The sequence below is a fragment of the Boleophthalmus pectinirostris genome, unplaced genomic scaffold, assembly GCF_026225935.1.
Source record: "Boleophthalmus pectinirostris isolate CB_2022bp ecotype Guang Dong unplaced genomic scaffold, ASM2622593v1 HiC_scaffold_10, whole genome shotgun sequence".
Taxonomy (NCBI): domain Eukaryota; kingdom Metazoa; phylum Chordata; class Actinopteri; order Gobiiformes; family Gobiidae; genus Boleophthalmus; species Boleophthalmus pectinirostris.
In genome coordinates, this window is record NW_026570971.1 from 18301532 (window position 1) to 18324257 (window position 22726).

The following is a 22726-nucleotide window of genomic DNA, read 5'->3' on the forward strand; positions in this document are numbered from 1 at the left end:
GAGGGAACGCTGCCTTCTGAAGGACTAGAGGGCGTCTGCTAATGAACAGGTTATGCTGCTGCCCATAGCAAACAATGGAAGACATAATAGTGTTTCCAAATTTGGATTGAGGTCCGCGAGACGAAGTTATTACAAGTCTAATAAGCTTCCATATCAAAACTCACTTAAATTGATTAATGGACCGTTCCACTCAATTCATGTTTGACTAATGTCATCTAATTTTATGCCTTCATTAATGTGTGTATTACATTTGGACATGTCTTATGAATAAAGCAAAGCCCATACAAAATTACGTCCGTTATATAGCTCCATTCAGTTCATACATGAAGCAAGAACTGGTTTCATTGCATTTTTGACCCTACAATTTTTCACATAAAGTACTGGGGATATGCAGGGAAAACTTAAGTGTGAATAAGCCCAGAAAATTGCCAATCTGAGTTAGTTACGAGTTTGGTTTCCGTGGTTACGAGCCTGGTTAAGTGTGAAGCAGTGTGCTGGGACTGAGTGCATGTGTGAATGGGGGTCATTGCTAAGTGTTCATGATTTGATTTTCCCAGGACTCCTCTTCACTGCGCAGCTTCCTGTAACAGCGTGCACCTGTGTAAAATGCTGGTGGAATCCGGGGCGGCCATTTTTGCCACGACCATTAGCGATGTTGAAACAGCTGCAGACAAGTGTGAAGAGATGGAGGAGGGATATACGCAATGTTCACAGTTCTTATATGGTAAATTTAAGCTATGCAATAAATTAATATCACAAAAACAACTAAATAAACTTTTTTTTTCTCAGGTGTGCAGGAAAAGTTGGGTGTCATGAATAAGGGCCTGGTGTATGGTCTGTGGGCCTACACGGCGCAGCAGACTGATGAACTGTCCTTCAGTGAGGGGGACGCCATCACCGTGTTGCGACGCCGTGACGACACTGAGACAGAGTGGTGGTGGGCGCGGCTCAACGACCGCGAGGGATATGTGCCCCGGAACCTGCTGGGGGTAAGGCGGCACAAAGCACAACTCTTCATGTATTTGCAGAGGTGGGACTTGAGACTTGAGACTTGTGTCACTATTTTTAGGACTAGAGAGCTTGACTTGATAAAATGGACTAAGACTTGGGACTTTACTTGGACTTGAAGGTCATTTACTTGGGACTTGACTCAGACTTGAGGCCTGTTACTTGAGAAGACTTGATGCTTCTCCTAAAAAAAAAAGTTTTTAGAAAATACTTTTCTCTTTTCAGTTGATAAATGTGGTGCTCAATTTTACAGGAACAAACTGGAACATACCCCCCCACACTTCTGTTTGTTACTTTGGATGTAACTGAAGTACTATGATGTGGTATCCTCAAATGTAGTGCAGTGATATACAGTACAATACAGTAATATACAGTATATAGAGTACAATACAGTAATATACAGTATATAGAGTACAATACAGTAATATACAGTATATAGAGTACAATACAGTAATATACAGTATATAGAGTACAATACAGTACATGATCCTTCCATTTCTACATGACAAAATAATTGTTATTAAGCACTTTTAAATCTTAATTAAAAAGGAAAACATAGCATTTCTACAACTTTTATACAAATGTTCATGACCTTTTAAGTACAATTTAAATTATCATTAGCAGAAATCTAAGCTATATTTTGTATTTTGATTTAAATACTTGAAATGACTTGAAGCTCAAAGCAGACGACTTGGACTTGACTTGAACTTATGTGCCAGTGATTCGAGACTCGACTTGGATTTGCCTGTCTTTGACTTGGGACTTGACTCAGACTTGAGGTCAAAGACTTGAGACTTACCTGAGACTTGTAAAACAATGACTTGGTCCCACCTCTGTGTAGTTGTATTGTTTGTACATAAGTCTGGGTTATTTTACTGGTTAAGTTTGATATAGTTTAGTCTTAGCCTTGGGACAGATTGTGAATGTAGCTGTAATTTTGTTGCTGTTGCTTTTACGTAACATTTATTTGACAATGTGTTTCGACTGAGGTTTTGGTATTGTTAATTGGAGCACTTGTTGACAAAGTTCCTCTATACTCAAAGGACAGAACTGAGGAAATGCGTTTAGCAAAAAAATGTATATATCTAGGGCTTACATTATCTGTGCAATACAGTGCTCTTCAGAGGTCTGTAGAAATATCTGCTGGGTAATTTATGCCTTGGGGAGTACAGAGTCACATATTCTATAATGCGTGTGGCTCGTGCTTTTATTAGAACAGCTGAACTACTTTAATAAAACTGTCCAATAATACTGAGAGCCTTACCCAGCCCAGGCTCAGCAGCTGTGTCCTACTGTATAGAACGCTGTCTCACTATATACAGAAAGGGTTCCATTTCTCCACCTGTTTATGTGGCTATACAATGACTCCTAATAAGGACAATAATGCATTATATTCATTGATTGGACACTTGAAAAACACATGTGCTAATAAGCTGCTATTGTTGCCACAGCTGCCCTAGGACTGACTAGCAGAAATGTGGCTGTGAATCTGTGCCAGTGGCTTCTCTGCCCACTACAAATCACTCATTAAAATTCATGCATATACAACATACATATACACATACCTAGGCAACATGTGATGCGTAAAGTGTCTTGCCAAAGGGCACAACACCATTATGCGCTAACCACTGAGCCACTGCTGCCCCAATTCCTGTTTATTTTGAGTTATCCAGATATAGATTTGAATTTTTTTGTGTTAATTCGATGCACTGACCCAATCCTCTCTCTTTTTGGTCCTCTCTGCAGCTGTATCCCAGGATCAAACCCAGACAGCGCTCACTGGCTTAGGGCCCAGATCTGGGACCACGTGAACTGGCAGGCAAAGCAGGGAGCATGCACGAGAAGCGCAGCAGCATGTGAGCCAAGGCATTATCGGAAGAGGAGAGATAAAAATATAGAAGTGGAAATACGGAAACATGGACGGATGAACTTTTGATTTTTTTCTTTGTATGGATAAGAAAACAAAGAAGCTTGAATGTTGTTTTATGAAGCGGAATAAAACATTGCTGCATGAGAGAGATGCTTAAGAATCCTTTCACCAATGCACCATTTGGATGTAACTTTTGCGCCCAACTTTAGTTTATTTTTGTATGGCTGAAAAGTGTTCATCTTCGCGCCATAGAAGCATGCATCCTCTTCTCAAATGCAATGAAAACAGTATGCAAACACTATGACGGTGTGTTTAAAATAAGCTAAAAATGAAGGACAGTGAAGAAGGAGAATGAATGTGTAGGAGGGCAGAGTTAGGTGCAATAAAAGTTCAAGGCAAGTCTTTTTTGTATGTTCGTAGGTGAGTGGACTGTTTTGAGTTTTGGTAAAAATGTGTGATATGTGGAGTCTATGAGAGGATGATAGGTTTTTTGGTGCATAAATATGGGTTTAAGAAAAGAAAGAAGACAATTTAGCTATGCTGTGTCATTTTCCACTAATAAAAGCTGGCCGTTACACTAACTTAATGACCTATTTTGTGTATATTATATTCTGAACAAACTGTGTAAAATGGTGTTTCCTATGGGACAACATTAAAAAGTGTTGAATGAAATGATCCCACAAAGTTAAATCATAACAGAGATGTTACAAAAGTTTGATTGTAACATTGTGGGGAAAAAAATCTGATATTTTTTTTACATAAAGTATTTATATAACATAGTTGAATCAATGTGTTTATCTCATAATTGTGCTGCTCTGTTTAATTTCAAACACTGAGCATTGTTTTTTCATACAAATGCTGTACTATATTTCACAGGTCTAACTACAGTGTGACATGTTTTGTGCCACTCACTGCTGCCACCTAGTGTACAGATCAGCGACGCGTGTAAGTTTATATAGAGGCTGACATTGCTTCTTAATGTAAATGTAGGCCTAAACCATTTCATATTGTGCAAAAGCAATGTTTCACATACTGTGTACAGTATTAATAAAATATAGTGCAGAGAACCAAAATGTCTGTTTTTTTTTATTATTTCTATGCATCGCTGCTTATTCAATGGACCTATCAATCATCTATTATATATTTATTTATTTTAATGAGACAGGGACAGTGCATAATTTACATGAACCTTAACAGGAGAGATGCTTTGTATCAGGTTGTCGCACCAGTGCCAATTTCCACCTGTCGTCCCTGAGCAGATTAGTTGATTGTAGTTAAATGACTTTAGCTATCAGCTGTTCTTCCTGGAAACCTGCAGCATGTTGGGTTAATATGTAATAATAATAATAATAATAATAATAATAATAATAATAATAATAATAATAATAATGCATCTGTTTTATATAGCGTGGACATTCACCACCATCACTCACGGACACGCCTCCTTCATAAAATATTGCTTAACAGTTAAGTAAAAGTGACATGAGGTGAAAGAGTTAAGCCTTAACTCTCACCTCATCTCACCTTTACTCTTTTTAATTATGGATGACTATAAACCGTGGACTTTATCCAGGTGAAGGACTAGGCTTATTCTCAGCAAAAGTGCGACAGGTAAGTTTATTTACTGATCGCTTTATTTCTTTTTTATTGGTTAAAATAGGCCAATTTATAAAACGCAATGGCTCTTTTTTGTAACATGGCTGTTTTTATAACAGTGAACCTAATTGTGTTCATTTTAATAATATATGCGCTTTTCAAAATAACTACTTGCTGTTTATTTTTAGTTATGGAAAATGCTTTATTTTGAAAAACATAACCGGAAGTGTACCTTATCAGTAGCTCCCTGCATGTAGCATGGGACAGATTTTAAAGAATGATTAATTATTTGTCTGCTTAAATTTAATGCCATTATTTAATGGTCAAAGAAACGGTCATCTCGAGGTTTTCGTTAAGCGTAAGATATTTTTGGTTTTCTACAAACGCTATGAATCAACTTTACGATTGTTGTGGTGAAACAAGCCATTACGGATGGTGCATGCACGCAAACTATATAAACTATATGCATTTATGTATTTCTTTCTATTATCAAATGCGTCATGCTCTGTTATTGCTATATTATTGCTAGGCTATGTTATACACAAAGATTAAGAATGATCATGAAAAACTGAATTCGTATTTTGCTTTACCCCTTTTGCTTTGGCAGTGAGGTTAGGAGCACCATGGCTGGACACTTTCATCTAAACACTCCTCTGCTGGAGAGCACTGGCATGTCCAAACGAATGGGCACCACTGTCTATCTCAAGATGGAGAACTCCCAGCCCGCTGGCTCCTTCAAGATCCGGGGAATTGGACACCTCTGCCAAAAGGTAGCCTATTAATTCTCAATCATTCATAGCCTACTTACAGGTGCATTGTGTAACTTTTGGTGGAGGGTTCGTCACCAGTTTCTCTCCATGGAGGTGTTACCTGGAATGTTCCATAGTATGCCATTACATTTATTTAGCTCTATAGAGACAACAGGTGATGCCACAGGGCCAAGTTACATGTCTAATCTGTGGAGAAGTGAGCCCACTGACAGTTAGAATCCAAGTTTTGAAGTCACCTATGTTACTGAGTAAATGCAAGATTGATACGCTTAATGTCACACCAGGACATTACAGACAAAGCCACAACATCTCCATGGAGACAAGCAGATGGCAGACCCTCCACCAGAAAAGTTATACAGTGATGAAAGTTAAATAACATTACAGCTTTGCCTAATCATTGATGAAACCTTCTTTTCACAGCTTGCCAGTCAGTCAAAAGGGTTGGTTTGCTCTTCAGGTAATTTCACATTTTGTAATTTTGAGATAATATTCTTCTTTTTTTAACATGACGTTGTGGGCTTTTTGTAGGTGGTAATGCAGGTATGGCTACTGCTTATGTGGCCAGAAAAATGTGTGTACCAGCTATAATTATAGTTCCTTCCTCTACTCCTCAACTGGTGGTCCAGCGACTGCAGGATCAGGGGGCCACTGTTAGGATAGTAGGCAAGGTCATAGGATTTCCAAACATATTTAGTCTATTCAATGTTGGATTTAGAATAGAATAATAAGCCTTTTTTTCTTTAAATTTAGGTATGGGATGATGCCAATACAGAAGCTCTTCGATTGGCAGATGTTGAGGGCCTCACATATGTTTCTCCTTTTGATCATCCACTTCTCTGGTAAGGAAACAAATATACTTATGGTCTTCAAAAAAAAAATGTTGAAAAATGTTGGGAAAAAAAACAACAAAAAAACAGGTGTTCATCAAGGAATATTTAGAAACAAAACAAGCTTTTACTGTCTTCTGTTGTGTGGGCAAGAATCAAAATCCAAGATGTAATGAGTGATAATATGAAAACTGAACAGAAACTTTTTTGAAAGGTCCATCTATGGGGTGTGCCACCTTCTTGTCTCTGTGGAGATATTAATACCCTGGCTAGAATGTTCCACAGCATAGCATTTAACTTATCTATCTCCATGGAGACAAGCAGGTGACACCACAAAGTCTAGTCACAGGGTAGATTCAAGAGCTGACCCTGCTCACAGTAAGAATTAATTGTTTAATGGAATTGCGACAAGCATAAAAGTTGCATAGTGCAACTGTAATGAGTAAACCCAGACTGTGCCCTCTGCAGGGAGGGCCATGCCAGTGTGATAACAGAGTTGGCCGGCTCCCTGGGGCAGGGGGTGAAGCCTGGAGCGGTGGTGGTGTCTGTGGGCGGAGGGGGGCTGCTGTGTGGAGTGGTCCAGGGGCTGAAGAGCGTGGGGTGGGCGGATGTACCTGTCCTCGCCATGGAGACTGTGGGAGCCGACTGTTTCAACGCTGCAGTTAAAGCGGGCAAAGTGGTCACCTTAGATGACATCACCAGGTTAGAAACTTAATATTTTGAGTCGAGATGTCACAATATCAAATTTTAGTTATGATTGTTGTGAGACTCAAGACCAAATCTGTTTTATCTGATACTCTTCCATTCTTTAGTATGTGATTAGCATTTCTGAATCAAACTTTCTGAACAGTTACCTAAAGTTGTTGTCATAAACAGCCAGATAAAGCACTTTACATTTACTTTTTTCAGTATATTTTAAGTTGAAATTCCTTATTTTACGATATTTCTATCAGAATTTACAGAAAATGTTCATCTAAAATATATTTTTTCTTCTGTTTGTCTGCAGTGAGGCAAAATGTCTTGGAGCGAAGACAGTCAGTGAAAAAGCCTTTGAATACAGCCAGTCCAAGGAACTTAACATCATTTCAGAATTGGTCACAGATCAGGAGGCCCTGCATGCTGTTGAAACATTTCTGGGTCAGTAGCAAGGCATATAATTTGTGAACTGTGGGCAAAAAGTCACCAAAATAAATGTCTTTAATGGTAAAGCATAAATAAATAATGATTGTTTTGTCTTGTAGATGAAGAGCGCGTGCTGGTGGAGATGGCATGTGGAGCTGCCCTTGCCTCTGTCTATAGTGGGGTTATACAGCGGCTACAAAAAGAGGGTAAACAGTATTATTAAAATCTGCATTGTTTATTTATTTATTTATCATTTATTTGAATAAGGACAGATATAACAAACATAGAATAACAGTTTAGTCTGATTCAGGTGTCACAGTGTTTATAGCCAAGGCTAATTCACAACACCAGTCCCCAGAAGGGCTTTTAAACAGTTCACTAAAATGCAGTGGGATTTTTGGTAGAAAAAGCAATACATATCTTTATACTACCATTATGCCTAAAAGACTGATCATTACCTTTATTTTAATATATTTTGTAGGGATGTAACAATAACTGAAATATCGTGATATCGTATTGTCAAAGTTCTCAACAATAATATCGTGGACCATCACAATATATCGAATTACAAGTCTCTTTGCTTAAATTAAGTTAGAGTTATTGTGCTAAAAATAAAGAGAGAGGGAACTACATAGACCATGATCCTTTGCTCCATTTCAGTGTAGACTACAAGAATAAATAACAGTTCTAAGCACTTTTAAATCTTAGTTCTTTGGATTAAGTCTTGTTAAAGCATTTTAAGATTAAAAAATGGCATATTAACATTAACATTATTTTGTTAGCCTCCACAAAATATTGCAATAAATATCGTATTGTGAGATGTATAGCGTGAAAATATCAAACAGAGTGATTTGGATATTGTTACATCCCTAATCATGAGCCTTCCCACCATATCATGAGTTTTCCCACGATATTGCAATAAATATTGTACTGTGAGGTTCATAGCGTCACGATATCGTATCGTGAGACTTGGAAATTGTTACACCCTAATATTTTGTTCTTTGTAACTTCTTAGGCCGCCTGCCTGTTTCTTTGGGTCCCGTGGTGATCATTGTGTGTGGAGGCAGCGGTGTGGACATGCAGCAACTCTCCCAACTCAAGAAAAAACTTCAGGGATAATCCACCACAATATATGCCCAAAATACAAACATAAAACAAACTAGCAATGGATCCATGAAGGATGTAATGACACAGATGATATATATTTTTTGTCACGTCACCTTCAACTGTAATGACTTTATTTGCCAGGCGATGGTGCTATTGTTCACTTTTGTGTAGCTGCTGTTGGAGGTTGTTTTCCACCTCTGAACACCTGCTATTTGAGACCACATAATTTATCATGCTTATAATAGAAATGTGTAATTTTAGAATGTGATTATTTTCTTTTTCCTAGTCCAGTGCCACAGTTCTTCAAAACAGTTCAGAATTTAACAACATAATACCAGACCCATAGTATAATTTTTCATTATTATAGATGCATATTCAGATCTAAAATGAAATATAATTTTTATGCTTACATGATGTGCTTTCACCCACAGCTGAAATTTATCAGTCCAGTCAACTTGTGTTGTGTGGGAAGCCATTACTATGGAAACGGCACTTCAGTTTTATTCCTGTAACATCAGTGTTTTTATAATCTTTGTGATTTCCATTTCAGACACTGGAATAAAAAATAGACCTCTTTTGGTTTAGTATATTTTTTTTATTTGTATCATTGTATATTTTGGGGTAAGACAAGTCTATATATAACATATAGACTACATTTTATTCAAAAACTGTTCCAAATATAAAACAATATTTGAGTAAGCAAACAAGGATTACTTAGCAAATTGTATGGATGTGTATGAGGAACTGAGATAGGCCCATAACAATAGCAGCTGGCTTATGGAGCGGAGTAATCCTCTGGAATTCTCTTGGTGTTCCCTATAGAAGCCAAGGTCAAAATTCATCCACGCTGTTACGTTTTGATTGGATGAAAGGGCCTAATTTCTCTTCCATCTCATTTATTATTGATAGGTTTTATTAAGCACTCTTGAAATACTTTTACCTGACCCGCGCTTAAGTGTAAATCAGAAACTAATGGTCAGGTTAAACCATTTCTATGACAACATGAAGAAAATGTTTGACAAAAACGCATGGAAAGAAATGGAGCATGTCAGTTCAGAGAAATAAATCCAACCAAATATAGCAGGAACAGATTTTAGAAGTTACAACAATATACAAAACTTGTACAGTTGAATACATGCTACTGTTGTTTCCCTTAAAATTTCTCTCTCCTGTTGCGGCCTCGTCTTGACTGTGATTCCTGTTTGTCCTAATATGGCCACTGACCACTACCAGTACTTCCTACACTACTGCTGCTACCACTATACTACATTTTTCTACTGCTACAGAAAACTACTACCTTCATTACTCTTGTTTGACACTTTGTATTTACTAATCAGATTTTGGCAGTCCTTTCTATTGTAACACTTATCACCAATTTTTTGCCTGAACTAATGATGTGGTTTCTACTCAGATGGAAATTTCACTAATCCTCAATCCCCAAAGATCCTCCATCTCCCCAGCTTGGGACCGCAGACTCACAGCCAAAATCCTCTCATAATAGCATCACTTATCTAATTACCTGTCCATTAGGATTGGTACATTTTTGCAGCCATCTCTGCTCTCCCCCTGGTTTTCGACTGAAGAAAAATACCTAATTTAGCCTCACCGGATCTGATCTGAAAGCTGTATGTATCCATGACAACCTGATGACAACGTGGTGAGTTTAAATTAAGCTCCAAAGACTCAATGGAGCCATTATACAAGCATAAAGGCTCAAAGAATTCACATGAAATTAGCAGTCATTAATTTGCTTTCAAATGGAATGGGCAACAGTGATAGGGTTTGACTTTAAAGGTGGACTCAATACATAACTTCTGATAGAGGGTTCACCACCTAGGATATTGTTTGGAATGTTCCACAGTGTGCCATTAAACATATTCATTTTGCATCTAGTTAATTATTCTGGTGTTTTTGTTGCTTTGGGCTACGTTTATATGATGATGGTCTGAACAGAAGATGCAAAAGTGGTGTTACGTCTTCACTTTTTATTCTGTGTTTAAGACAAGCGTTTTTTGTGGAATTTGACTGGGTATGCATGCCAGGCGGTTAGGTGGTGACACTAGGTAGTGATGTATGTGACGTAAACGTGCACACGATGTGAGCAGATCTGACCAGTTTTGCATCTTGGGCAGTGTAGACGGAAACACTATGATGGAGCGGAGGGTGGTTTGAGATTTTTGTGTTTTTAAGCCCCAAAAACGCTGTCACCGTCTAAACCAGGAGTGTCAAACTCAAATTCACAATGGGCCAAAATTAAAAACTGGGACTAAGTCGTGGGCCAAACTGAATATTTATTGAAAAATGTCAACAACATCTGCATGTTTTCTCTTCTTTCGAGATATGTAATGTTAAACCCTTTCTTATTAAAATAAATATTTAATAATAGTTTTGCTTAAACATCCAGAATCCAGAACAAGCATAATATAAAACAACAACAACATTTTAAATCTCACAGCCCAAATCTAAGTATATCATGGACCAAATTTGTCCCCCGGGCCTGACTTTGACATGTCTGGTCTAAACGAAAGGCACTTCTGATACAATATTTTGTCGTTTTTACCTGCATGCGTTCTTGTGTAAACAGGCCCTTAAATAGATCAAGGAAAATGGCGTCACCTGCTTCTCTCCATGGGGATAATTAAGCTCAATATTTTACTGTGAAATACACAACAAAGCAAAGCTATAACATCCCTTGGTGACCCTCAACCAGAAAAGTTACAAAGTCTAGAAGTGTACAACGTCTAAGAATATCCTATATTCTTAGAATGCAGGACGAGAGGACAGCCTAAACAAGTTCGGGACAATAACACAAATGGGGTCAGCTATCTCACTGTAGTATTAGTATCTGAAAAACATAATAATGTGAGAATTCCCTTTAAGATTTATGTATCCATGGGCTTCAGTCAAATGTCACTTGTAATCCTCTTTACAGGCTGGACCAAGCCCCTTAAAGCTCTACTGTAGTCATTATTCATTCACTCCAACACTCAGCAATGGTAAGCTGCTATTGAAGCCACAACTGCCCTAGGGAAGACTGCCAAACTGCACCATCAGCCCCTCCGACCAACACCACTCACTCATGCACATTCATACTAAGCATGGGTGAAGTTTTTTTTTTTTTAATTAATAAGTAACTTCAAATATACAAGACGCAAGTTGGGCAATAAGAAAAAATAGATAACGTTCTAATGCCATTGACAGGCTGAAGTGGAGAATAATAATAATAAAATTTAAAAAAAGAATAATAGTAAATAAGCACATAAAATACATTTCATATTGCAGGGGTTATCGGAGTTCATATGTAATTAAGTAAACATATAGTGAAGACATAAAGATAAGTTCATTTTCCTTCATTGTCCATAAAAGGGTTAAAGTTCATTGTCCAAAAGGGGCTGGGGTTGTGTAGTCATCAGGTCATGGAGAATATTATACAGGAGAGACAGGTGCTTAAGCGTGGGTGAAGTGTCTTGCCTTAGGACACAATAACAGCAATCAATCCTCTGACCTTCTGGTTGGAGGACCTCTGCTCTAACCACTGAGCCACTGACGGGTGCAGACAGAGATGGGAGGAGAAGGGACCTATAGAACTAGAAGATATAGGTACATTTACGGAAATGTCTGTACATTTCAAGAACAGTACACACATCTTTTTTTCTTTTTTTGTTTGTTCTTGCTGCACAAAACAGCTATTCTCATTAGTAATTACCTCAGGCTGCTTCCCTTGTTTAATTTTTAAATAACAACAACAATGTTTGACCTTTTTGATTTGCAGAACATGATAGAACAACTGAACACATTTTCAAAACAACAAAAACAACAACACAGTGAAAAAAAAATCCTCTTATCTCTTAATTATGAGTGTCTATGGTAAATGTAACCTTTGACATGTCAGCCTAATCAATGAGCGTTTTTCCTCCTTGCAGTGAGCGCAGAGACACATTTGCGGCCTGTGGAGACTCCTGCTGTTTCTCAAAGATCATTCACCTGAAATCAGCTCACGCTGATGAGGAGCAGAGGCAGTGGTCGTGGGAGAGGAGAGAGCTATTGTAAGGAGAGCTAAGTGCCTTAAAAGCTCTGGCCCTTTATGTCTGCTGTTTTAAATCAGCTGTATTTTATAGCAGAAGGATCACAGAGATATATTTAGCATTAGATCATAAGCTGAATCATAAGCTCAGTGTGCGTCTGCGTTTTTTCATCTATCGGATTATGGTGACAGGTATTACATGTTCAGTTTGGCTAAGCCCCTAATAGCATCACAGGTACTCAGCAATAGATTCCAAACATTGTAATTTATTCCAATGTCTCTATTCAAATTCACACAACAACAACATATCTCAAATAAAAAAATAAGCAGGTAATATTCAGCTTTTATATCTCTTCAAAGATGGAGAGGCCTATTTTCACTACAAGTTTTCACGTATAGAGCCTGAACCCTTTTCTTCCATGGAGATCTTATTGTTTTGTCTGAAATTTTCCACTCAATGACTGACCAGGTGTCATCACCAAACTAAGTATACACATTTTTTGCCATAGAATTGCCTGTAATCTGAATAAATGCTAAATTTAAATGTTTAATACAGTGTTGAGTATTGAGTTTTCCAGGCAAAGCTATAACATTTTCATAATACTTTCTGTCAGAAGACTTGCATAATGTATATTTAAAGTGACAGATACTCAACTACTCATTGTACTAAAACACAGTTAAGATCATTATCATTAAGATTTTTCCATTCACACTTGTTTTCTCAATTTTTTAGGTTTAAATTGTGACATTCCATAACTGTTTCCAAGCAAAACTGTAAGTAAGTAAGTTAGCACTTTTCACAGACATTTGTCACAAAGATGCTCTAATCTGCTCTATACTGCTCTAATGTACACAGAAATTATCTCACAAATACAAATATTAGAAAACACCTTTATTTTGTTGATCGATCAATCCATCCATTTTCTTCCGCTTATCTGGGGCCGGGTCACGAGGACAGCAGTGTAAGCAGGGGCTCCCAGACTTCCTTCACCCTGGACACTTCCTCCAACTCCTCTGAGGCATTCCCAGGCCAACCGAGAGACATAGTCCCTCCAACTTGTCCTGGGTCTTCCCCGGGGCCTCCTTCCGGTGGGACATGCCCAGAACACCTCCCGATGGAGGCGCCCAGGAGGCATCTGGAACACATGCCCGAGCCACCTCAGCTGGCTCCTCTCGACATGGAGGAGGGAACACCCAGCCACCCTACGGAGGAAACTCATTTCGACTGCCTATTTATTATTATTATTATTATTATTTTATTATTATTATTATTATTATTTTTGTTGAATCATGTTTAAAGTATTAGAAAAATGTGTTTCTTTCGTGTAAATTGTCCCTAACACTTGGACAGAAATCTTCCCTTCCTGTAATTTCCAACATATTTTTCAACTTTTCTTCACAAATTGCTTCTTGATTGGTGTAAAACTATAATTTATATTTCAAATTACACCAAATTAAGTCAAAATGAAAACCTGAAAAACTATATTATTATTATTATTATTATTATTATTATTATTAGTAGTAGTAGTAGTATTTTATTTATTTATTTTATTTGTCGTTTCCTGCCTGTTTTTGGATCGGACCGTACCATTTCCGGAGCCACCCCCACCGTCTCTCGCACAATGGACTGCTCCCCCTTCTTTACCTCGCGCTTTGGTTGAAACCAAACAGAACATCATGGCGATTGATGGTAAGTAGGCCAATACCGCTTCTCCTCCTCTTTTAATTAAGTTTAGCTGGAAATAACGCGTGTCAACAGATTATTCTCTGAAACTAGAAACACCATGAGGGTTTTGGGCAGCCGTGTGTTTTCTGTCTCACAGGGTTTGCTGTTTGTGGAGTGTGGAGTGGTGCTGAAAGGACAGTTCCACTCGTGTTAATGAATGGATTTGAAAAGTGAATGAAACACGATGTACTTTATTTCTGCAGACTTGATTTGATTTTGACAGTGCTGAATGCTCTAGCTCGTCTGTTTTGGTGTTTTGCATTAAGATACTTTACTAGCGCTTGTGCAATGGAGAACATATTGGGGAGTATTTCTTGTTTTGATGCCCATGAACTGATACACCGAGTTGTAATCCTGCATAATTATTCCCTTTTGTTTGTGTTTTGCTTGTGGCTGTCCATGTGTCTTTAGTGTTTACAGACATAAGCCGTGCTACTCTCACCTTACTCGCTGCTCTTATGTAACTTTGCAGGTTGTTAAGCAGCTTTGGGTCTGGCATCAGGATACTGTTATTTTAGCCTGTGTGTGGGAAAGTCTGTACACTAAATTATGATTACTCTGTGGCGATTTGCCTTTTAAATTAATTACATATTTGGACTACCATTTGCATTTATGTGTTCATTTATATTGTAGGAAATAGGGGTTTGCAAAAATATTTAAATATCAATATATCATGTCGTTTAATTTGATGATACAGTATTGATATCGTTGTCAAGAGCATTTTTTGGTATAGTTTATTAAATTATTATGTTACAGAGCTATTGTTTTGCTGTTTGTTTAGAGGTAGGAAACTCGTTTATGCGACACATTTGACATTTTCACTGTTTTAGTTATTAAAATGTTTGTTTCATATGAACTTTGCACAAGAATTGATTTAACAAAGACTTTTAGTATCACAGTCATGACTTAGCCTTTATTTTTTATTGAACTGTATCAAATTGATTTGTAATATATCGTATTAAATCGTATCGAATCGTAAGCTCACTGTATCGAGATATGTATCGTATCGTGGCTTATGTATGTATGTATCATATCGGCAAATTCTGAATGATACCCAGCCCTAGCAGGAAATTAAACATAAAAAAATTGTTAAAATGGTTGCTTGCTACTTTACTACAGATTTAAAAAGATCCATTACGTTATTTGGACTTTATTTTAACCTTTTATTGAAGTGTGATCCTCAAGGAGAATTTAAATCACGAACAGTGTCGATCCATTAACAAGACATAAATGCACCATGTAGTTTGACTCACTGATTTTATAATTTCCATGGTTCTTAAGGAAGTATGGAATTCTTATTAATTATGCCTGTGTAATAAGTAGAATTTTAATTAAGATTTTTGTCTCCCAGCCCTACTATTAATATATTACACATGCACTTTCTGCATTCACCTTTTCCACTCTCGCTCTTTTCTCCTCTCCTCACCACACCCCCTGACCTGAGCCTCCTCTGCTCTAACCACATTAGTCAGCAGAAAGGCTCTTCTTCCTGAAAGCCCCATCATTACAGCAGCCCCTGTCAGCCATATTTCACTGAGGCTGCTTCACTCACATGAAATTTACAGGCATGTGCTGCTGCTCTAGTACTCTGACCACACACATGCAGGTAAAGGCACCATGGCAATAATAAGGTTTTCATAGCTCTAGGTTTAAGTTAATGAAACCACAAACTGAACTTTTCTGCAGCTTTTTGTGTTGCATGTGCTTCTTGGTGATTTGTTGTTATGAAATCTAAAATGCATAGAAATATTAACAATATTTCTTCAGTCTGTTGACATTCATAAAACCATAGCAATAACCATAAAACACATAGACAAGTGCATTTAGTCCTGAGCTCCTCCCGTGTGACTGAGCTCCTCGCCCTATCTCTAAGGAAGCGCCCAGCCACCCTGCGAAGGAAACTCATTTCAGCCGCATGTATCTGCGATCTTGTCCTTTCGGTCATTACCCAGAGCTCATGACCATAAAAGGAGCTCGGAGTAGAGCCACTGCTCCTCCACATTGAGAGGAGCCAGCTGAGGTGGCTTGAGCATCTATTCCTGAGCGCCTTCCTCGAGAGGAGTACCACCAGGAGGAGGCCCCGGTGAAGACCCAGCACACATCTATTGACTGGCCTGGGAACACTTCGGGGTCCCCCCGGAGGAAACGTCTGGGGTGAGGGAAGTCTGGGAGTCCCTACTTAGACTGCTGCCCCTGTGACCTGGCCCCAGATAATTGGAAGAAAATGGAAGGATGAACAAGTACATTTAAAAGTACTTGTCTAAATACTAAATACCTGCTATAAAATGTATTACATATTCCAGAACATGATCCAATAGTACTGAGTCGTTCAAGAGCACTGTATATACTGCATTGCACTGTATTAGGGAGTAAATACACAGCATATTAATAAGTTTTTTTTGTTTTTGTTTAGTTTTTTTGTCTTTTTCATCAAATACCACTATATATTGCTTTGAGTTTTAGAAAAGTAACTGCATTCTGAATACTACCAAATGAAAGTGAATGAGTACCAGAATACAGTGACTCAAAATTAGTATGTATGTAATGTATTTAGTTACTTCCCAACACTGCATATTTTGTGATGGGCTTCCTTGTTTCATGTTATTTTCTTGATAAATTTAGCCCTCGGTTTTTTAACAATATAATGTTTTCAGTGTTGCTGCTTATGTAATAATTGCAGCATTCACCAATGTTATTGTGGCTCCCTGTTTGTGAAGTGGTTTGTTGCTGGACAAATGGAGTGGGTTGCATCAGGAAGGTCATAGTACTTCAAAATATCTGCCCTGGTTACCACTGCTCCATAGCTGTTATTTTGGTATTTAACTACTAATCGATGGCTTACAATGTGTTTGAAAAGTAGGACTCTTTGCTTCAAATTGCACGTTGTAAATAACTCAGGAGCATAAAACACCAAAATCCCATTTATGAATTTATGAACTTGATTGTAGAGGTCTAAACTACAGGTACAACAAGATAGTTCTATACAAAACTGAATATTTTGATGTTTTCAGATGATATTCTATGATTTAAAATATAATAGCCTTGTGATTTGATAATTGCACCAACTCAAATTGCAATTTCGATTTGATTGCAAAACATTGTGCAGTCCTTTTCAACAGATTCTACTCTTTCTTCCTTTGACAAGATGGAGACAGATCAACCCAACTCAAACGTTTATGAAGCTTTGATGAGCGCTATGTGGGAGCCAGCAGTGGGCGGAGCAGTTGGCGTCGAATGGTAGAAATGACCTTATTGTCTTGCACACTCTTGCTTCCTATTGGCTTTTTTCTTTTCATTGCCTTCCCATCAGTCACTGGGCTTGTTTAGGAAACCAGGAAACAGGATATGATTAGATAATAAGTCTCCTGACCATTTGTGCTAATGTGTGCTTCTATGGCATTATAATAATTCAAATGTGATTTCTTCCGGGGCCCAAAGCGGCGGAGGAAAGAGTGCAGACACAGCGCTGACACTTCATGGAGTATTTATTCTCCGAACTGCTGCGATCAATATGTTTACGTAACTCGCCAAGGCAATGTCGTCAATTACCTGATGAGGCTTTTTCCCTGTGAGAAATACACTTTAATATAGCTGAGAGTAAAATGTATCTAGTATCTTGTAAAACAGGTTGTAAAATATGAGTAGTTTTGACATATATGCTCCCTCCAGTCATATATTGTTTTTGTTATGACTTCAAACCTCACTACACTAGAGATTTCTATTCTAATTTGTGATATTTCCCAACAAAATACTCTTGAGACATTTAGCTATGTTGATAAAAACAAACTGGGACAAGTAAAACCTTTAAAATGCAATGGTTTTTGGCTAAAATATAATATATATATTTGTTATAATGAAAATATAGTGGATCTTAATTGTATATTTTCAAATGCTTTCTTAAACTCTTCATATTATGTCGTTTTTATATGTGTCATTTTGGAGATTGTATTTTCAAGCCGTGAGCAGAGCCATTAATTCTGTTTTTAACGTCATTTTGCTATGTGACTCAACTGTTTTCTTTGAGTGCACAAAAATGCATTTCCATTAAAGGTCCCGTTTGACGCAAACCTGACTCTTGTGAGATTTAAGACATGTTAAAATATTTTTACCTCCTCAAAAACATACCCAGAGTTGTGTTTTGTTTTTTTTTACAAGTTTGAGTAGTCATCTGCAAAGCTGAAAATGCTCTGTTACACATTGTGATGTCACGTTAACAGCTACGTTATATCTTTTATTTCAGTAGCGATGAGCAATTCCAAGTTTGAAATCACCCAAATCCAGTCCAGTCCAATCCAACTTTATTTGTTTCCAAAGTGAGATAGCAATGTAATTTTACTTAATGCATTTTACTTAAGAAAAAAAAAAATCTGCAGAATTATGTTTCAACCATGAGGAAACTAATAGAATCAATAAACAAAATAATAATAATAAAATCAGGGAACACAAATAATAAAACCAATACATAAAAGCAGTACTAAAAAAAATAGATAAAAACAAAAAAAAAGCTATAAATAAATAAATAAAAGACACAGAGGATCACACAACTCAAACGGTATTAAAACCCAGAGAATAAAAGTGGGTTTTAAGACGAGACTTAAAACACTCCGCTGTGACGACTGTTGGGACGTGGAGGGGCAGAGTGTTCCAGAGTTTGGGGCCGGTCATAGAGAAGGTCCTGTCCCCCTGGTTTTCAGTCTCTTTTTAGGCACTACAAGCTGGAGCTGACTCTCGGACCTCAGAACATGTGCGGGGCTGTAAATCTGGAGGAGGTCTGAAATGTACTGTGGGGCCAGTCCATTCAAAGCTTTAAAAACTAATAAAATCTTAACATCAATTCTAAAATGAACAAGATGACTGTGCAACGACGCAAGAATTGGGGTAATGTGATCGCGCTTTTTGCTCCTTGTTAAAAGATGCACAGCAGAGTTCTGGACTAACTGCTGAACTAACTAACAAATGATTCAAGTGAAGATGTATGGTGTTTAAAAACACAGTGGAGCACTTCCTGTATTACCACATGACATCACAAAGTGGAACAAGGTGGAGTGTTTTATGTTTGAGAGAAGAACTCAGCCTAAATATGCAGGATTTGTGCATTAAACTTGGGCAAATGAAACAAAACACAACTCCGAGTATGTTTGTGATGAAGAAACAACATTATAATAACGCAGTTCAGAAAATAGTGTAATATGGACCCTTTAAATCACAAATAACTGAGTAGCAGTGTCTATGCTGTAGACTTGCAGTACTTACCTTGAATATCTAGTTTGTTTTCCTAGTCTTGTCCCTGGAGACCTTTCGTTGTACTTTTGGCCCTGGTTGTTGATATAGAAGTCTTTGTGCAGCAGTAGCTCTTATACTGTGGTTGCTGGGGGGCACACTCAGATTGAAAGCCCACTGCACTGCTCTCATTTTTCTCTCATGCCACCTCTTCCTAAGAAACATATCATTCTTTGTCTTTAATACCAGGAAATGTGGACAATATGGTCAAACAATATGGTCATTAAAACGTCTGTGAAGGAAGAGGGGATTGGTTGATTGCCAGATGGGACTGAATGTTATATAAATTACAGGCACTACTGCTTTATAATAACTCCACCTTACCAAGCATGAACAAAGTATTCAAATAATGAACAAATAGTTTATAAATGTGAGACCAATAGTATTAAGCAGGCACAGTTAGTAATGTTGTAATAGAATGATATTAGAAAGCACCACCCACCTTTTATTTTTTATTATTTTATATAAGATTTGTAAAAGGGTCATTTTATTTATTTATATTTAATGTGCACAGGAAACAAATCAGATTTTAGACAGGAGTTATGCTGGGGACACACGCAGGCAGGTGAAGACAACTCGGGGGGGCCTCGCAGGTCCTAATTGTAAAGTGTTCTTGGACGTGAATAGCGTACTCATAGATGTGTCTCTTGTGTTTCAGGTGAGAAATGATCATTTAAGTGAATATTTCTTTTTGATAAATATGATAAATATAATTTTGCAAGTTAGAAGTGTCCTATGTGGTGTGTCCTAATAGTAAAGTGTGCCTGGACTTGAATATCGTGGTCATTGATGTGTCTCTTGTGTTTCAGTACATACGGCAATAAACGGAAGTAAACATTCACTCTCTGAAGCCTCTTTATCCGACCACAAGTGCTACATAAATAAAGAATGATTCAGACTTACGAACTGTTTAATTACAGGGTTAGGGAATTCATTATCATTCATAAAAGGCTAATTAAGTATACTCAAATGTTCTATATTATGCAAAATCGACTCTTGTGAGATTTATGACATGTTAGAAAGTTGTTACCTCCTCAAAAACATACCTAGAGTTGTGTTTTGTTTCATTTACACATGTCTTCATCTCCAAAAGCTCAAAATGCTCTGTTCCACCTTTTGATGTCGTGAAGTGATAGTTTCCAAGTTACCAGCTACTTTTTACTTTTAGTTCAGTACAGATTGGCAATTCCAGGACTGAAATCATCCAAATAATTCTAGTGAAGGTGTATGGAATATTCAGAGCTTGTGTGAATGTAACAAAACACAATTCCAGGTATGTTCATGATGAGGAAACACCATTATAACACAGATCAGAAATAGCACACTATGGGTTAGATATTAATCCATTTCTAGTCAAATTCTGGTCACTTCTATTACGATATAAATGTCTTCGTGAGGGTTTTTGACAATTTTTTGTGTTGCCTTTGCATTAAAGAATATGTAAAAAGTTCAAAATGAATTAGTTACTGACTCGTTGCACTCAGAAACACTTTTAACTCTGGCCTGTTAAAAAGGCGTTGACTAAAACTGGACGGTTTAATGGAATTTTCTCACTCTAAACTGGGCACATTTTGGTTGTTCTAAAAATAATCCTCCTGACTGCACTAGTTTGAGCTGTCTTTCCACTGCCCAGGGCTGCCAGTGTGTTGCAAAGAGATGGATCAAAAACGTGACAGACTTTGCTAAGTGGTAGTAGCAATCCTGGATCATCTGATAAATCTTAAACCTACTCTATCCTCCATCCGCTAATTGACTTATGCTGGATTATATTTGCGTCTGTGTGACTGCTGAGAACAAAATATAATGAGCTAGTACAAAATGCATTGAATTTCCAATTAGCAATAATGTCATTTGAGTAATTTTTTACAATATTCTCCAAAACATAACTGGAGGTTTGTTTTGTTTCATTCAGACATGTTTGAGTAACCCTTTATTATTGTTTTTTCCACATCTCTAAAACTCAAAATGTTCTGTTCCACCTTGTGATGTCATGTAGTTTTCAAGTTAACAGCTAGTTTTTACCTTTAGTTCAGTAGGTTTAAAAACATATAGCCACATGACATTGCCATTACCAGTATTTTCTGTCTGAGAGAGAACTATATTACTAATTGAGAGAGTTTTTAGTATTCATTATGCAGTCCGCTTTTGCTTTTAGACTTCCTCAGTGCCTATCTTCTGTCTAGTGTTTTCTCGACTGGAACACATATATTCTGCTTACAGGACCCAGAAAGAAAGAAAGAAAAAAATATAATTAACTACCCTTTTGTTTACTGGGTTAGATCATAGCACCCTATTATGGAAAAATTAAAGTAGCCAAATTTGAGCTGTGATGTAATTATATTTGGCCCGCGAGATCATATCAAATATGTATTAAAGCTGACCCGCCGGCTATAGAGACATTATTTATTTAAAATTTTGTTACTATTTTATATTTTGCATGTTCTGGATTATATTTTTAAGCAAAAGTCTTATTAAACATTTATTTTAATAAGAAAAGGTTTAAAATTATATATCTCGAAAGAAGAGAAAATATGCAGATGTTGCTGAAATCTTTCAATAAATATTTAGTTTGGTCCATGACTTAGTCCCAGTTTTTAATTTTGGCCCAATGTGAATTGGAGTTTGACACCCCTAGTCTAGATGTTTGAAGTTTATTTACCATCTTTACAGAATCAAACACACATGAATACTCAACACATTGTGGTGCTAGTGATCAGTCTACTATGTATTGTAGGGATTATTATAACCTCTGGGGACAGATAACAAGGACTAAACTGGCTGTGTCTTGATACAGTAGTGCAGTTTTTCCCGGGGAAATCTAAAATAGTTAGTTATACCAGCAAACTCTACCAAACTGCTCCTTTGTTTCCAGTTCTTTTCTTCTTCTGTCCTCCATCCTCCAACCCAACACTGTCAGGTCGATTTCCTCATCTGAGCTCGGCCCTCACCCAGAACCAAGGCTGGGTGTGAGCAGCCTGAATATAGCATAGCACCAGCAGTTTTCACCAACAAACTAGGACAAACACTCCAAATATCCACTGAGTTCTGCTGCGTGAGGGCGAGCTGGGGCATTCTTGGGTTAGTTTGCAGACCTGCTTAAGGAGTGAAGAGGAGACTGTATTGATTAACGCTGTTTCAAATTGATTCGTGGTACTTGAAGCGAACACATGAAGGGCAACTGGCTACTGCTGAGCTGGACACTTTATCTGCACTGGTTAGACTTGCAAACGATTGTCCAATTTGGAATAATTTGTCTCTTGTATTTTGCTTTTTCGCAGACTTTATTCCAAAACAAGTAAAAATGGCATGACAGCTGACATCACAGCAGTCTGAAGATCCCATAATTTATCATGGGGAGGATGCAAACATTATATAATTTGCCATTTTCTCTGAGTT

The 22726-nt window shown here is 37.5% G+C and overlaps 2 protein-coding genes across 4 annotated transcripts in view; both read left to right on the top strand.

Annotated features, from left to right (window-relative positions):
* Positions 1-3937, top strand: part of LOC110155381 (apoptosis-stimulating of p53 protein 1-like) — a 44689-nt gene extending 40752 nt beyond the window's left edge. For all 3 annotated transcript variants that reach the window (XM_055160692.1, XM_055160687.1, XM_055160690.1), the window contains exons 21-23: positions 558-724; positions 790-989; positions 2755-3937. In XM_055160692.1, the coding sequence (XP_055016667.1) occupies positions 558-724; positions 790-989; positions 2755-2796 (409 nt within the window). In that variant the 3' untranslated portion in view covers positions 2797-3937. The remainder of the gene's footprint in view (positions 1-557; positions 725-789; positions 990-2754) is intronic.
* Positions 3938-4696: 759 nt separating this feature from the next.
* On the top strand, positions 4697-8868 carry sdsl (serine dehydratase-like). Its single transcript, XM_020919674.2, has 9 exons — positions 4697-4832; positions 5082-5244; positions 5665-5701; positions 5773-5912; positions 5995-6083; positions 6540-6773; positions 7078-7208; positions 7313-7399; positions 8209-8868. The coding sequence occupies exons 2-9, from the start codon at positions 5098-5100 to the stop codon at positions 8310-8312; spliced, it is 969 nt and encodes a 322-aa protein (XP_020775333.1). The 5' UTR covers positions 4697-4832; positions 5082-5097; the 3' UTR covers positions 8313-8868.
* Positions 8869-22726: the final 13858 nt, after the last annotated feature.